The sequence below is a fragment of the Ammodytes marinus genome (assembly GCF_949987685.1).
Source record: "Ammodytes marinus genome assembly, chromosome: 7".
Lineage (NCBI taxonomy): Eukaryota > Metazoa > Chordata > Actinopteri > Uranoscopiformes > Ammodytidae > Ammodytes > Ammodytes marinus.
In genome coordinates, this window is record NC_137211.1 from 10,388,208 (window position 1) to 10,404,006 (window position 15,799).

At 44.1% G+C, this 15,799-nt stretch overlaps 1 protein-coding gene across 3 annotated transcripts in view; it reads right to left on the bottom strand.

Annotated features, from left to right (window-relative positions):
- Window positions 1–3,191: 3,191 nt before the first annotated feature.
- Window positions 3,192–15,799, bottom strand: part of rerea (arginine-glutamic acid dipeptide (RE) repeats a) — a 100,278-nt gene continuing 87,670 nt past the window's right edge. For all 3 annotated transcript variants that reach the window (XM_080031215.1, XM_080031216.1, XM_080031217.1), the window contains 11 exons: window positions 11,936–12,098; window positions 11,735–11,827; window positions 11,025–11,224; window positions 10,585–10,746; window positions 10,387–10,500; window positions 8,941–10,295; window positions 8,055–8,277; window positions 7,251–7,959; window positions 5,710–5,871; window positions 5,424–5,592; window positions 3,192–5,305 (listed from right to left, as the gene is read on the bottom strand). In XM_080031215.1, coding sequence (XP_079887341.1) covers window positions 5,272–5,305; window positions 5,424–5,592; window positions 5,710–5,871; window positions 7,251–7,959; window positions 8,055–8,277; window positions 8,941–10,295; window positions 10,387–10,500; window positions 10,585–10,746; window positions 11,025–11,224; window positions 11,735–11,827; window positions 11,936–12,098 — 3,384 coding nt within the window. In that variant the 3' untranslated portion in view covers window positions 3,192–5,271. The remainder of the gene's footprint in view (window positions 5,306–5,423; window positions 5,593–5,709; window positions 5,872–7,250; window positions 7,960–8,054; window positions 8,278–8,940; window positions 10,296–10,386; window positions 10,501–10,584; window positions 10,747–11,024; window positions 11,225–11,734; window positions 11,828–11,935; window positions 12,099–15,799) is intronic.

Consider the following 15,799-nt stretch of genomic DNA (forward strand, 5'->3'; position numbering starts at 1 on the left):
TTAGAGCTCGGGGAGAGGAAGATAGACAGGGTCAGAGACACTGGACCAACTGTGGGGTCAATTATCTGGATATCTGAAGGACGTTCTGTCTCTTATGAAGCTGCAGTAGGTATGTTTTCGACAGAGAGCAAGAGGTTTCTGTAAGACCTTTACTCTGCCTTCACAGGGAAAGCCACAAGTATTCTACCATACACAGCAGACAGTAAACCCTTCCAGGTGTAGTTAGCTTTGACCTTTCCTTGGAAAATGAAGGTTGATTCCTTGATATAAATATTAAGATGTCTGAAATGCATGGACAAACCTTGTGTTATATAAAATGCATGTATGCATATTTGAGATGGGCTAATCTGCATTTTAGATGTGTTTGATTACCATTATTTGCATGCATCAAATTCCTACAGCTGTGCACAATTTATTGAGAGGAGCTTTTACATCACCAAAGGACCGAACGTCGAACCAGGTCCCCACTTTTTGTACATGGCGAATCAGTGTGGTAGGTTTGGGGTCAGGAGAGAGGAGTCCAATCTGGAATAACACAGCAGCTGACTTCACATCATCCACACAGAAACCATGTGGGAGATCACAAGATTAAGTGTGTGCCATTTGTCATGACTGGCAAATAGAGCTGCAACGTTTAATCGATTAATCGATTATTAATCGATTATTAAAATAATCTGCAACTATTTTGATAATCGATTAATCGCTTCGAGTCATTTTTTAATAAAAATTTACAAATTCTCTGTTTTCAACTACTCAAATGTGAATATCTTCTGGTTTCTTTCATACTCTTATGACAGTAAACTGAAATATCTTTGGGTTTTGGACATACCAATACACTTCAGGACGTCAACATGGGCGCCCTGAAGTGTCAAAATTTACCAAAATTTTTCACAATTTTCTGACATTTTACGGACCAAAACACTGATCGATTAATAATTGATTAATTGAGAAAAGAATCAACAAATTAATCGATTATCAAAAAATCGTCAGTTGCAGCCCTACTGGCAAACAGGGAGAATGAAGGGCAGCAAACATGGATATTAAAATCTCCAAGCATAAGAACTCTGTCGTAACTTGTCGTGATGACCGATAAAATATCTGAAAACTCCTGTATAAAACCAGAGGTAATCTCGGGGAGTCTGTAGATTAAAACAAATAAAAACGGCAAATTAATTCCTCAAAATAAAACCAAGACTTTCAATTGTGGAAAACCAGCCGAGCAAGACTGGAGAACAGCTAAAATCATTTCTGTGTATCACTGCGAGGCTAGTCCAAAGCCAGCCCAAACTACAGCAAGTAGTATGCGAGTAGTACTGCGAGGCTACCCTCTGGGCCTGTCAAAATAAAAGTCTGTCCTGAGGAAGAGAAACAATCCAAATTCATTCAACAGTGATTTAAATGTGGTGGCATTGTGTTCCACAATGTAGAGCCAAAGGACACCAGTAAGAATGCAGGAACACACAAAATGAGACTAATCTGTTGCCCCAATCTCTACATGTTACCTCGTTTAACTGCAATCACATGATCAAGTCTCATCCAAAAATATGAATCATGATCATGGGGTACACAGTCACTTTGTGTTTATTTCAAAATAAGAGCACAGTTATTCACGATGACTTTAACCAGGATTAAAAAGTCAAAATGTGTTTTAAGAACCAAAATGATCTGGTAGAGAATTAGCACGTGGGTATTTTAGCTTGATCACAGCATGTCAGCCTGAATAGCCTAAGTTGAGCGACATTAAGAACAGGGCTAAGATCTGAATGATGGAGGACTAAAGAAAGAATATTATAGGAGAGAAAACATGAAATTGGAAGAATTTGAACCCATAACACTGACACGTAAAACAGAATACCAGACGTATGAATTATCAGGTGTCATGTCTCTTGTATATCTAATTCAGACAGTGGATGAGGAAATACATCAACAGCAGCTTGGCTTTCTCTGTCAACACAGCTCATTTTTTAGATAAACACAGGGCCCCGATGGGCTACAGCACCACCGCAGTGCTACCCGCTGGAGGGACACAGCTAGCTTCCGACTGAACGCACTAATGGCATGTATAGGCTCCTCTCAGCCACTGAGCATCCCCCCCCCCCCCGTCCCCCTCTCTGCAGCAGGCAGGCCCAGTGGAGCGAAAGAAAAAGACAGGAGGATGGAGGAGATGATTTCGGCTCTGTGTCCCAAAACTACTGCAACAGACACAATAACAAAGAAGACATATTGCCATTCAGACAGAAAGAGCAGATTTTGTGAGACTATGTATCCTTGTGTGCCTGCCTGAGGGGTACACACAGTATTATGAGAAGAATTTGAGTTGACACAAGTCACAGTCGCTCCATCGCCGGTGTGGAGGAGGAGGAGATGAATTATTCAACCAGCCAGCCAGCGCTGCTCGGCTCTGGCGTTGTGTGTCTTACGGGGAGTTGAGGGGAGCCTACAACAAGCAGCACCTCCGCACAATGCACCCGTCACATGACAGCCCCAGGATGGAGCATCCAAGGAGCCTCGATTTTCCCGAGGACAGGGCATCATTTCAGAGAGCAGCAGTAGAATAATAGCTCCCTCTCAAAATGACAGCCATCGCCGCGGCACACCATCACAGATTGCTGGTCTATCACTCCCCACACACAGGATGAAATGACAGCCCGGCCCTGCTGATAGCAAGTCATCTCAGCCTGAGTAAGTGTTCCTGCTGGCTTAGCCCGGCTTTGATGTTATTATACCATAGCAGAGCAATATTCAGCTCTGAGATTCACTACCTGCTGCTGAAATGATCTCCTAAAGCTCAGTATTTGTGAAGCAGAGAAATTGGGATGCTGGAATAAAAATAAGAAACAGGATTGTTGATTTGCTCTTGAACATTTCTCCTGCCAAGCAAAAATGATATTATTCAAGAGCCAATGTAGGACACAAGTACTATCATAGCAGACCCAGCATCAGTCCCTCTGCTCAGCTGAAAAATTGCATTATACAAATGTAAGAACAGAGGGATTTTGGAGTATCTTCTACTTTCCTTATTCGCCATTCAGCATAATAGCAGTGTGTTGTGAAAATTGTGAAACAGGATTATGGTGTCTCACGTCTGCTGGTATTTAGCAGTCTATGTTAACAAAGACATTAAACACATTCATTGATTCATCAGCGAGAACAAAGAAAAGTTCAAGTCATATCTTGTGGTGTAACTTAGTCGTTTATTTTTAATTCCACAAATTTTTCAAAAAAATTACAAAATACTCAAATGGAGAGAACACAGGACTCACAATTTTTCTTATTATTTCTACTTTTTGTTTACATTGTGTCATCCCATGGCGACTACTCATATATACAATAAGCTTCAAGATACCAGTATATATATAAATCTTAGCAGTCAGAATTTACATTCTGCTATTGCCACTTTGAAACAAGAAGCTAAACCATTGACAACACTTAACATCAAAGGTTTTGGAGACACAAAAAGAGGGAGTAAAAGGCAAGGGAGTCGTCAGGAAACGAGGCAAAGGTGATGATGAGAAGGAGCTCGCTGTAAGACGAGAGAGAGACAGGGATCGGTGATGGAGATGGTAAGACAGGGTGAGTGAGGGATTCAGAGACTTTTTGGGATTTTTGAAAATGGGCCATAAGTTTGATGGTGATTGCAAGCATTAAAAATGATAGTGCTCCAAGGGCAGATATGGTCACTTTTAAATGCAAGTAGAGTTTTTCATCATTTGGTTAAAAGAAAAAGAAAAAACAATTGCCACAGTTTTTTAAATGTCCATGACAGTCCAACAGTCTTAGTTCACAGAACAAATGCAGAACTCATGTCATGGCTACAGAGAAAAAACAAACAAAAAGAAAAACTCTGGTGTGACAGGTCAACACGACTTGTAACAGTCAGTGGCACACACAGACACATCACGCCCCAGGCCCAAGAGGCTGTGTGTATCCCTAAGGAACCAAGGCATACAAAAACATAGTGAGAAAAACCAACACACGCTTGCACACAATCATCGACCCTCTCCCCTCCTGGTCCGTCAGGTGTCGGCAGGCCCCCTCTAGTGTCACAGTGAACATTATTACAGCCTAGTCGGAGGATGACTCAGTCGGATGTGAGCCCTGCGACGAACATGGGTGACTGGACCAGGTAAGGAAAATGAGGACACCACAACACAACCATCCACACATTAAAAACAATCCTAAAGTCCTGTTAGGCTTCTATCATAAGTGAACAAAGTTAAAATTCAGGTCCCGCAGTTTAAAAGAACCAGAAGCAATTTAACATTTCTTCAGTTCAGCCGAATATGTTTCTGGTATACATGTTTAAAATTACTCTCTGTATAAAAAAACAAATAAAAACAAAACAATTTTGATGACTTAAATACTGATTTTAAGCGAAAGATAAAACCAGTCGAGTGGAACTCAAGGAAACTCTCAGTGCAAACTGTTATTATTAATTTTTTTTAATCCACGGCTTCAGTGTGCACACCACAGAAGCCTCGGTGACTACTGTGTCACCTCTTCAAGTGTTTCAAATCGTTAACTCAAATGCGTTGAGTTTACACATTCTGACAACCTGCTGCATGTCAAAGGTGTGCGATGAATGGATGTGGGTGTGACGGGTTAATGGTTTACATGGTGTATGTTGGACTACATCTAACACAGTGATGTCAGAGGAACTGAACCACAACTCTCTCAGGAACTGCTCATATAATGCCATAGTGCTCCCCTCTGAAACAAGGGATAATGCTTCAAAACAATTATATCGGAGGTTGAAACGACTTGGTTTGGAGTCCACACCTAGTAATAATAATAATTATAATAATAATTATATGTTTATATATACTATTTACAGACTCAAAAAACGCCATGCTGAAGCTTCTTGAAATTATGAAAAACCTCCAACAATGTATTAAAATAAATGTTGAATTTAAGATAGCACTTGTTATTTTTCCATAAACGGCCTGACCGGTCTTGTCTTTTTTGTTGTTGTTGATAAGCACAGTGTCTTGTTCTAGCACCTACAAAAAGAACCAAAAAACAACAACAACAACGTCAGGGAAGCTTGTCATGCAGGAGTCTTGAGGATGTTGTCACTACTGGCTATATACCAAAGAAAGTCTTGAAAAAAAAAAAAAAAAGAGTCCTTGACTGGAACAAAAAAAACAAACAGATATCCGAAGAACTCTCAGACGATCCACTTGGCCTTTTCCGTTCTTCAAAGGTGAATGAAACAACTTTGTAACAACTTCCTGTGTCCTGCACCTGCCAGTCACTGCCTCCTGTGGCCAGTTACAGCTGCTTGTCGTTCTCCTTCTTCAGCCGGCTGAAACACAAACATCATCAAATGTTAATAAATTGGTAAACCAAAAGCGCGCGCACACACACACTCAATTTATATTTATGTTTGATTTTTTCTATCTAGCTTATGTAGCTTTTCTGACCTGTAGTAGTCCTCCTGGCCAGGCAGTGGTCCTCCGTGCATGTGATGGTGGCTGTGGAGCCACTGCTGCTCCATGGCCAGCCTCTGGAGCTCAGCTGACTGGGCATGCATAGCCTGCAGCTGGTGGGCTGCAGACATTTGCGGTGGCAGATCCCGCGGGTATGGAGTACCTGGAGGATGCACCAATAAAAAGATTGGATTAGATCAGGCAATCTGGCAGAGCTCGGATTGATAGATTGAATGTGATATTACTGTTAATGAGAGATGTTAATTGGCAGAGAGCCTACCGAAGACTGGGTGGCGCAGCATCTCGTGCTCATGCTGTTGCTGGCTGAGGAGGGCGTTGGGGATGGCGCCAGGTGGGTACGGGAAGCGGGCCAGGTGAGGTCCGCCCAGGGCATCCAGTGGGTGACCCCCCGAGCCGGGAGGACACACAAGACATTCGCCACCTATTGGGTGTCAAGAGTCTTAGGTTAAAAGGGACACTCATGACATTATATCACACAGTGCATGCTACATGCATTAGTGATACACAGCTCAATATAATGTTACTCCTCTCAAGGTTGACCAAAAGAGTGCAGGGACCACTTGGCTATATTTATCCACTCTAAAGCATCTGCTGTCTCTATCAGAACATTTATGAGCACAGAACATACTTTAATCCAATATCATATGTCAATGCTGTGCATTACAACAGAGTGAATACAATATGAGGTTTAAAATCATAGAGATAACATTGTAAACTAGAACAAATGAACTGGCATTTTCATTAATCTATAGTCTCTTTTTTCACTCTTGACTGGTAAGAGAAATTGTATCATTGTATTTGTACATAGTGTGATTCAAATTATACATATGGATTAATGCCCTCTACTGTATATTAGAAAGGATACATTATAATATTATTATATTAACCTCTTCAAAAGTTATTTTTTTTCAGGTGACCATAATAACTACCACAGTTAAAAATAACAGTCCAGATGTATTCTTAACTACATCACAGAATTGGCAATATTTGAACTACCGGTAGTAAACCATATTTTACTGGCTCTTTAAAAAAAAATTGTGAGATCTTATCTAAAATCTTTAAACCTCCTAATAACAATTAGACATTTTTCAAAAATGAGCTTAAGAAGAATTTAAATCATACAATTGCTGCATCTTGAGTGGATAACAATACATCTCTAGAGTTCAAATCTAGGTCTTCTACCATTTTAGAAACAAATTAAGTTTACATAAATAACTTTCTTATCTTAAAACAATTCTCCGTAGATATTCATGAATATCTTAGCTTAACTAAGATATTCATGAATCTAATTAAACATTCGAAGAAATACCTGTACATAAAAAATCAATGTTGCAAACACATGCACAATATGTCTTCAAAATTCTATGACATGTATATAAAATGTTTCATTAAAGGAGCTCTGGGGAACTTTCAGTTTGTCTCAATTGCACCCCCTTTGGACAAAAGCGGTAGTGTTTTTACTACGCCAGCTGTAGTTCCTGTGTGAGTGTACCCGGAAAAGGCATTAAAAACTATTTAACAATAGCATTCTTTATACTGAAGGTCTTGTTTGCGTTACTAAACGTAATTAGACAGTTTCAGAAATATTTCAAAGTTCCTTGTAGCACCTTTAAATATTTTCCCCAAATAAGGACTTTCTAGTAAAATGTATTTTTCACAAAATTGCTCTTGCAATAATGCAATAATCAAAATAGTTAAAATTTTAAAATCTAGTTATAATGTAAATGTGTTGTATTGTGTAATTTTGACAGTGGTACAGAGACATTTACATGCATGAATACAAGTAGGGCTTTCTTTTACCTTGATTAAGAGGGTCTTGCTGGTGGAGGTGTAGGTGTGAGTGAATATGTGAGTGCTGGTGGTGGTGTGGCGTGACATTGAACATCTGTAGACGGGCAAGGGGGTCATTGGCCATCCTCTCAGCATGGAGTCTCTCTGCAGCCAACCGCTCTGGGTAGCTCATATCTGGCCGCATCTGTGGCCCCCCGAGGGCCAGCCGCTCACGCTCTAATGGGTTCAGGCCTGGATGGAAGGACGCGAAAGGGTGATGGCCGGCCATGGGGGGCAACGTCATGGCCCCGTGCCGGGCAAAGTGCTCCATGGGGTTTGTGGAAGGGTGGAGTGTGTCCATCTCTGGAGGCTTAACCTCAAAACCAGGTTTCATCCTTTCTCTGAGCTCCCTTTCACGAATCTCCCTCTCGCGCATCTCCCGCTCTCGTAGCTCTCGCTCCCGCATGGCCGGGTCAGCATTGTACAAGCTTGGCATGTGATAGGCCAGCAGCTGGTCTGCGGGGTTGAGTGACACAAAGAAGGGGTGGTTCCGATTGGTAGGGGACATGACGTGAGGTCGGGCGTACTCGCTGAGGGTCCGCAGGGCAGGGGTGTCAGGGCCGATGTAGGGAGGCACAGCTGCGATCGTAGTGGGAGGGCCATCGTAGGCTTGACGCATGTGGGCATGTCCCGCCATATGATGTTCGCCCATTCTGCCGTCGTGAGAACTGGATGCTTTCTGTGGGGGGAGAAATGCCATGTTTAGTAAGATTTACCATAAAAAAAATTTTTTTTAAACTGCCAAACAAAAGGGAGAAAAACAAAGCAGCTCACCGCAGCTCGCTCGGCATCCTTTTCTCGTTCCCTCTCTCTTTCTCGCTCTCTTTCCTTTTCCCTCTCTCTGTCCTTCTCTTCCCGAACCTTCTGCTCTGCTTCCCTCTTGGCTTTTTCCAGCGCTTCCTCTCGCTTCTTGGCCAGTTTAGATGAAGCCAGGGGAGTGAAGTAGAAATCTGTCCTCGCACAGGAGTTGTAACCCCGGTCCAGATGCTTGTAGAACCTGTGGTGGTCATAAAGAGGTAAGATTGAACACATTTAACATTTACTCGTAGGAATGATGTTGCAGTTCATATATTAATACTTGGTACAAAGACATAACTGGCTAGATCGACAATTTTCATGATTCATTCTGCACGTTGAATGGCAGGATAATGTCCCATTTGATGAAAAGAGTGTCTTTCTCTACACTGGTCCATTATTCAAAAGGAAACAAACTCCCTCGGCTCTCACTTCCGTGGCTACATTGTGTACGCATCAAACTCCTCATCGCTATTCATTAGCAGTCTATGAACCACTTAAGCTCAAGGCAACAAAAGATACTCATATTCAGAGGCTTGGGTTAACTAGCATCTCACTGTAATTAATCTCTCTATTCTCCATCCCCAGTTATTCCAAGCCATCAGCCACTTAGAGCTCAGGGCTAATTGTGGCCTTGGATGCCTGTTTTTGCTGAGGACATTCGATTTGTTGCTTACATCAAAGCCTAACAAATCTGAAGGCAGAGACTCTCTTTGTTGTTGGATGTGTTTTAGAGCTAATCAGCATCCCCAGACAAGACAGTACGCAGCTCAACAGTCTAATGAGAGAGCAAAGCCTGTGCAGGTGTCTGTTTTCCTCTTCCACAGATATTGCTTTTGTAGAAATAGGTGTTTTTTAGACTTACCGTGCGGACTGGCTGGCGTGGCTGGGCGTGTTGACGACAGTAGGCTCTGGAGAGGGGCTTCTCTGTGGGGGTGGCGGGCTCTCTGGCTCTTCCATCTCGTCCAGAGGCTCCTCTTTGATGTGCACAGGTGGGAGTGCTGGGCCCGGGCCGGCACAAGAGACTGAGGCGGGCAGGGGCATGGAGATGGAGGAAGATGGCGCCGAGGAAGATGGAGGCTGTATGCCAGGCAAAGAGTTTGACGAGGACGGGGGAGGGCCAGTAGGAGGTAGAACTGTGCTGAAAGGATGAGAAGAGAACTGTGGCGGAGGTGGCCCGTTGGGGTGTGAGGCTGCTGCTGCTGCGGAGGGCGGCAGAGGGGGGGCTGGGGGAGGCTGGTGGCTGGCAGACGGTGGCAGGCTCTGGGACTGAGTGAGAACCGGAGGCTGGGCCGGTGGAGGCTGAAGCTGTTGGCCCTGAGGCATGAGCTGGAGGGGGGGCGGGTGAGCCGACGGAGGATGGTGGCTGGATAATGAGCTGAGGGGCTTGAGCGCAGGAGGCGGAGGCAGGTTTGAAGGCATCTGAGGGAACGGAGGAGCCGAAGCGTGGGGCGGGTGTTTGTGGGACTGTGGGTTGGGTATCTGAGGGATGGGTGTGGTTGGCGGGGGCTTGATGTGAGGCATGGACATAGGGGCGGGGGGTAGGGGCTGCTCTCTGGGAGGCTGGCCTCCAACTGGAGCAGATGACTGGGACTGGGAAGGAGGCGTGTGTGGCCTCTGCTGTGATTGGCCAGACATTGGCAGGGGCAGGACCTGAGACTGACCCACAGGGAAGCCCTGGGGGGGCATGGAGTGAGGGTGAGGCATGTGTGAGGGGCCAGACTGCAGTGGATGCGGCATGGGCCCGTGATGTGACGGTGGTGGGACTGGGGGGCCAGGAGGTGGAGGTTGAGACATGGGTGAATGCGGAGAGGGAAGCCTCTGAGGGTGAAGGGAGGCTCCTGACTGGATGAGGGACATGGGGCTGGCCTGGGGCAGAGGCTGGGGAGGTAGAGAGGTGGAGGCCGCTGTGGGGCAGACCTGCTGGGGCAGCGAGGGGGCTGAGGCTGAGGCTGTAGGCGGAGGAGGGGGGGCACCAGGTTGACACTGGATGACCGCAGGGTGCTGGCTCTGCAGGAGCTGCTGCTGCTGGGCAGAGGAGTCTGAGTCGCTCTCGTTGTCACGGGGACTAGGGATGCTCGGTGAAGAGCTCCGGTTGTCCTGGTCAATGTCTTTAGGATCACTACTGAGCTCCTCGTTCATGCTGCGGCCATCAGAGCTCTCGCCCTCACCCTCCCCTTCTCCCTCGCATTCTGAGGGAGAATCTGGCCGACTCAGCTCCTAAGGGATAGAGAAGAGGGAAAGATGAATATCATAACATCAAGTCCATTGAAATCCATTCAAATATCAAAACAAAAGACGATAGACTGACTTGTGTCTTGGACTTTTTGGCGCTGGCCCTCTCGGGCTCCTCTGTGTCTGAGGCTCCCTTCTCTCGCTGCCGTTTGGCACTCTTCATAGGTGAAGCAGCCTCTTCTTTAATTTTCTGTGGGGAAAAGCAGCAGAGCCATTAGAGAACATAATTCACAGATGCGTGCAACAACAGAACACATTTCTATGCTGTGTTTACCTTGCTGGGTTTCTTCATGGAGTCTGTCTTGCTGTCAGTGCTGTCGGTACTTGCGGCGCTGGGTGAGGTTCGTCCGCTGGATCGCAAATCTTCGTTGGTCGGCGAGGCTCTGCCATCGGGACTAGCTGTCTGCTTCTTACGACCACTACGTAGTGTCGACATCTGGAACAACCAACAGTCAACAGGATTCATGAGTAACATTAGATCTGCACATAACATCTGGACAAGGAAATTAAGATGGTCATTTAATTCACTGAAGTTAAATCATAATATATGAAAGCATGTCCAAGCTTTTCCCTGTACTACTTGTCTAAAGATGATAGGCTTATTGCTTAGTAGTCTTGATCTGCAATGCTCCAAGGATAACTCTATGTCTATGGTTCCTGAAAATGAAAATAGCTAGATGAATAGATAGATGGATAGATAAATAAATAGCGCACCGAGCCTCGATTCCGTCGGGTCCTCATGCTATGCTTGCCGCTGAGTCCATCCTCTTCCTCTTTGACAGGTTTGAACATAAATGGCGGCGGGTCCACAGGCTTCTCGATGGGGGGCAGCTCACCGTACTTCTTGAAGTGAATGCGACAGTCTGTGCAGAGCAAGATGTTCTCCCGGCCCCCGTGGTGCCAGTCCTTGGAGGCTGAGGAAAAGCAATTTACAGTTGAGGAATAACAGGCACAGAAATTATATCACAACTACAGTAATATTGGTGAATAAAGAAAATGTCCTAAAGTTACTTTTCTAGTTGGACATCTCATAAAATAAATATTATTTCATGCATGAGCTCAATGAAGGATAATGCGTGACTCTGCCTCCTACTAAACACTGAATTAAACTTTTTTTTTTTTTATGTCTATATGGGTAAATGGGTCAAAGTTATTAGCCACCCTTGTTGTAGTGGTAGTAACCTAAGTGGGATCAAATAGGAGCCTGGCACTGGGAGCCAGCTGTGTGGAAAGAGGGGAAGGATAATGAGCTGGACAGAGTGAACGAGCTGATGATTTGATCAAATTCGTCCTGACATCTTCTGATGCCCATCTGTCACACACAGCGCTGTGTTGTGCACGGCCCACACTGATACTAATCAGCACGGGAATAGTCAAAGTCCATATGATGAGTGAGTGTCTGGAAATGGAACGTGGTGTCTTACTTGTAGTGAAACAATGGCGGCAGGCGTAGCCCTTCAGCTCCTGTTCGCTGTCTTCACTGTCAAAGTCATCTTCGCTGGCTGAGCTGAGGTCCACTGGAATACAAGAGAGATATTAGAGAAAACAGCAGTATTTATTGGGTCATGTATTGCCCTTTCCTCCCTGGATGCCATTGTAGGGGTCAAATAAAAAAATATACGTACAGAACTCGCTGGAGGGGGGGCGTGACGGAGTGTTGACAGGAGTTGAAGCTGTTCTCGTCTTGATGCGGCGGAAGACGGGCTGGCGGCGGTGTCTGCGGTGGGCTCGACAACTGGCTGCCTCTGGGGTCTTCTTCCAATAGTAGTAGAAGGTGATTAGCTCTCCCTGTGAGACCAAAGACAAAACAATCGCTGTTAAAACAAACAAATGTACCGCATACAAAATATAATTTACAAATATGTCACACGCAGAAAATAGGCATTTTTCTAATGAAGTCATTAGGACAAGCAGCTGTGGTAACTGCAAAAAGGTGAGTGAACTACAAGGAACTAAGGCCTTTTTGTTATTGAAAAATGGTCACTGTGAAATAACTGCAGTAAGGTTTAACAAAATATGTGGAAGATTCACATTAGCATTCAGCTCAGTATTTCAAAGTGAAAGGCCATAGACTGGGGAAGTCCATGCCAGGATTTGTAGCTGGCCGGGCATGTTTATACTGCGGCCCCGTCTGTCCCAGGATTAAGCGAGGAGGCTCACTGAATGCAGGGATATTAGGATCAGTGCATTGGTGGCTGCCTGGGTGGCAGTAGCTTGAATGGGAACAAAAGAACATGTCAGGCAGAGCTTTGGCGCTACAAATAGGGAGTGAAATGGCTCCTCGCCCCTTCACTGGAAGAGTCAATTGAACTTTAATCAAACATTCGGAGGGGCGCGCTTTGCCGGCGAGCGAGGTGGATAAATCCACTGTACAAAAGGCCGCCAGGAAATCAATACCCAACTGAAACATTAACACATGCAATCATGGATCAGAAAGCACTTTGCTGAGGCAGCCTGTGCATATTAACTGCTGCTTTCCGGCCACATTCAAAATACTCCAGTCTTGAAAATTTGCAAAAGGATTCCGGAACAATTACATAGTTTCCTGTGGGGCTTTGCCCTTTTCCACCTTCGCCATGAAGAGACATTTGTTAGTGTTCCTTCACTGGTTCTATAACAAATTCATAAAGGTGTTTTGTGATTGTTGGGTGAGCACCTGTAATCTTTAAAGCCCAGGGGGCAGCCAGCTACCATTTGTAGTGTGTTAAACCGCTGTAAAACAAATCCTCCTAGAGTTTAATGGCTATTGATTGTCTTCCTTCTCCGCTTCAGCTGAGAAACTTGACATAAATTAGTCAGTGCCCTGCTCTCTAAAAAGCGTTAACAGCTTTTCGGCAACAGTTAAACATATTCTATCAAAGCTTACCAAAACAAACAAACAAACAATAGCACGTAACGATTCAATTAAATGGTTTTAAATGGCTAGAAAAAGCTTGGCGCTCAACTGTCTTTCAACAATAAGATTAGGTCTTGATACAAACATAAAATGCAACTGAAGCTTTAATTATTATCTTTTTATCTCATGAAAGAAAACTACTCAAGGCTAGTTGGTTTATTATAGTTTGCTGTGAGTATCTTGACATTAAGGAACAATGTATGTCTTTCTCAATCACTTCTTCAATTGGTAGACAATCCATATTCATCAAAACAGCTTAGGTCTATTTAATAAGTTCGCCCTTCAAGTGGTTCTCTTAGGGGTAATTCATATCTACCAGCGATTGAAGGAGGGGTACAACTTACAACACCATAAATCATTGCTGGGAATATTTATTGAGGGTGTCTGAGCTTAATGAGACCTTCTCAAATTTCAGGGTGAATTAAGGTACTGCGCTGTGTTATGGCAAAGCCAATGCTCCAGCATACAACTGTCCTAAGCCCCGCAGCTTGTCCAGGTTTTTTTTAGACCTCAAGATGTTGGAGATGAACACATATGGAGTAGTGGGAACCATGCCACATGTAGAAGCTAGGCAAAGACAACTCTGTAGGGCTCTTTTAAAATACAAATAACTGTTGAACAGGCAAAATGTATCTTCTACTTTTGGTGCATTTACAGTGCAGTACATAGCCATGAAAACACATGTGGGTCCATCATGGTCATGCCAGGAACAGAATAGCTAATGATGATTTTAGTAACAGAACTTTCTATTTGTTTCCCCGAGCGAGCGCCTCCCTCTTCACTCTGGCCAGTTGGGAAGGCAGGGCGCAGGTGCTAACTGAGGGAAGGCAGGCGTCCTGATGTGAAATCTAATTGAAATGTGCAGATCAAAAGTGTCGAGTGGTGCCGAGCGCTGGCTTTGGCTCCGTGCTTAATGAGTGTTCTCAGCAGTGTCTCTGTGCCTCCTCGCTGCAGGCTGACAACTTCACGGCCTCAACAACAGCTTGGCAGAGACGGGGAAAGGTCACCCTGCCTCTCCATCACTTACACTGTGTCAAGTAGCATTACATTACTAATGAAAACATTAACTTGGGCTTTTGTATGTGAATTAACAGGTGCACTGATGAGCTGGTACATGGGGAATTAAGAATAAACAGGCTCAACACATTCTGAGTGAATTTTGATGCATTGAAAAGTTATCGATGGTAAGAAAGAAAAACTTTATGTAACGTTTACGACATATTTTGCCTTCAGTGTTCATGAACACTCATTTGGAATACAGTCATGTTGTCATAGAAAATGACATGGCATTGGGCTTTACAGAGGCTTGTGTGCTGTAAATTGGTGTCAAAAGGAGATTGACAAATGTACCTCTAATCTTGTCTGCACATCCAATTTAGTTCCCCTGAAGCCATATACAGTAAGTCTGATTTCTCACCCTGACTATATAGCTTTCTCTTTAAAGTCACTTTGTCATGCTGCCATATGCCCACAGCGAGACTTTAAGAACCTTCTGTTCCTTCTCCATGATTGGGTATTTAGCCAACAAGTGTGTGTGTACCTTTTGAAGCTTCCGTGTCAAGTTGCCATTACCTCATAAAGCAAAGACGACAGTAAAACACAAACCATTCCATGAACCTGTATCTTTAACAGTTCACTACTATCCAGTAAAAAAAATTCAAGGAAATACTTGAAATAGGCTCTGGCCTCCAGACCATAATTTCCCCCAGTCCACTAAATCACTGCAGAGCAGTACAGAGTGTACTACTGCTCCGCAGAACATGAGATAGTGACAACATAAGCTTGGTATTATAAGGATTTTTAGACTGCTTCCATCTGCAGGAGCTTTCTGGCCAGTGGATTATCCGACAAGGAATGGGCTTACCCTCCTATCACAACACTCAGGCTTCCATTCCAGTTATTGCCGCTTAAAATGGTATGCATGTATGTATTTATGAAATGGATGTGGAGTTCCAGATTATGTCCATGTTTCTTTGGCACTCAACCATACCTGAGAAACATGGCAAGATCCTCACCCACTGTGCAAATATGTTTACTTTTTATTTTAACCCATTGATGACGGCTGCTGCGCGATGCCACATTGTATCTCCTGCCGGCTGCTGCTTAGCGCAGCATTGTTACAATATCTCATTTTCATGGCGTGCACAGCATATAATGTACCGTCATTGGTTCAAATACACATGAGGTGGGTTTTGTTGATTTTTTTAAGACCACGTGACCACCCAAAAGTTGTGTGGTTTGCCGAAAATCACGTCAATCAAAAATAAATAAATAAATAAATAAATAAATAAATAAATAAATAAATAAATAAATAAATAAATAAATAAATAAATAAATAAATAAATAAATAAATGTTTACACTATCGGCTGTGTCAGCGATAGTGTATTATGGCGCTTTTCCACCACACATGTAGCTCGACTCGACTCAACTTGGTTTGGTAGCAGCACGGGTCGTTTTCCACCGCAAATAGTAGGCCTACCTGCTGAACGTGGGCGGGGTCGTCGTAAGGGGCTGAAAGCCTACTCCGGAGCAAAGTAGCAAAGCAGAAATTACGAGCAGTTGTTGCACTATTAACTGAACCAACCGCCAAAA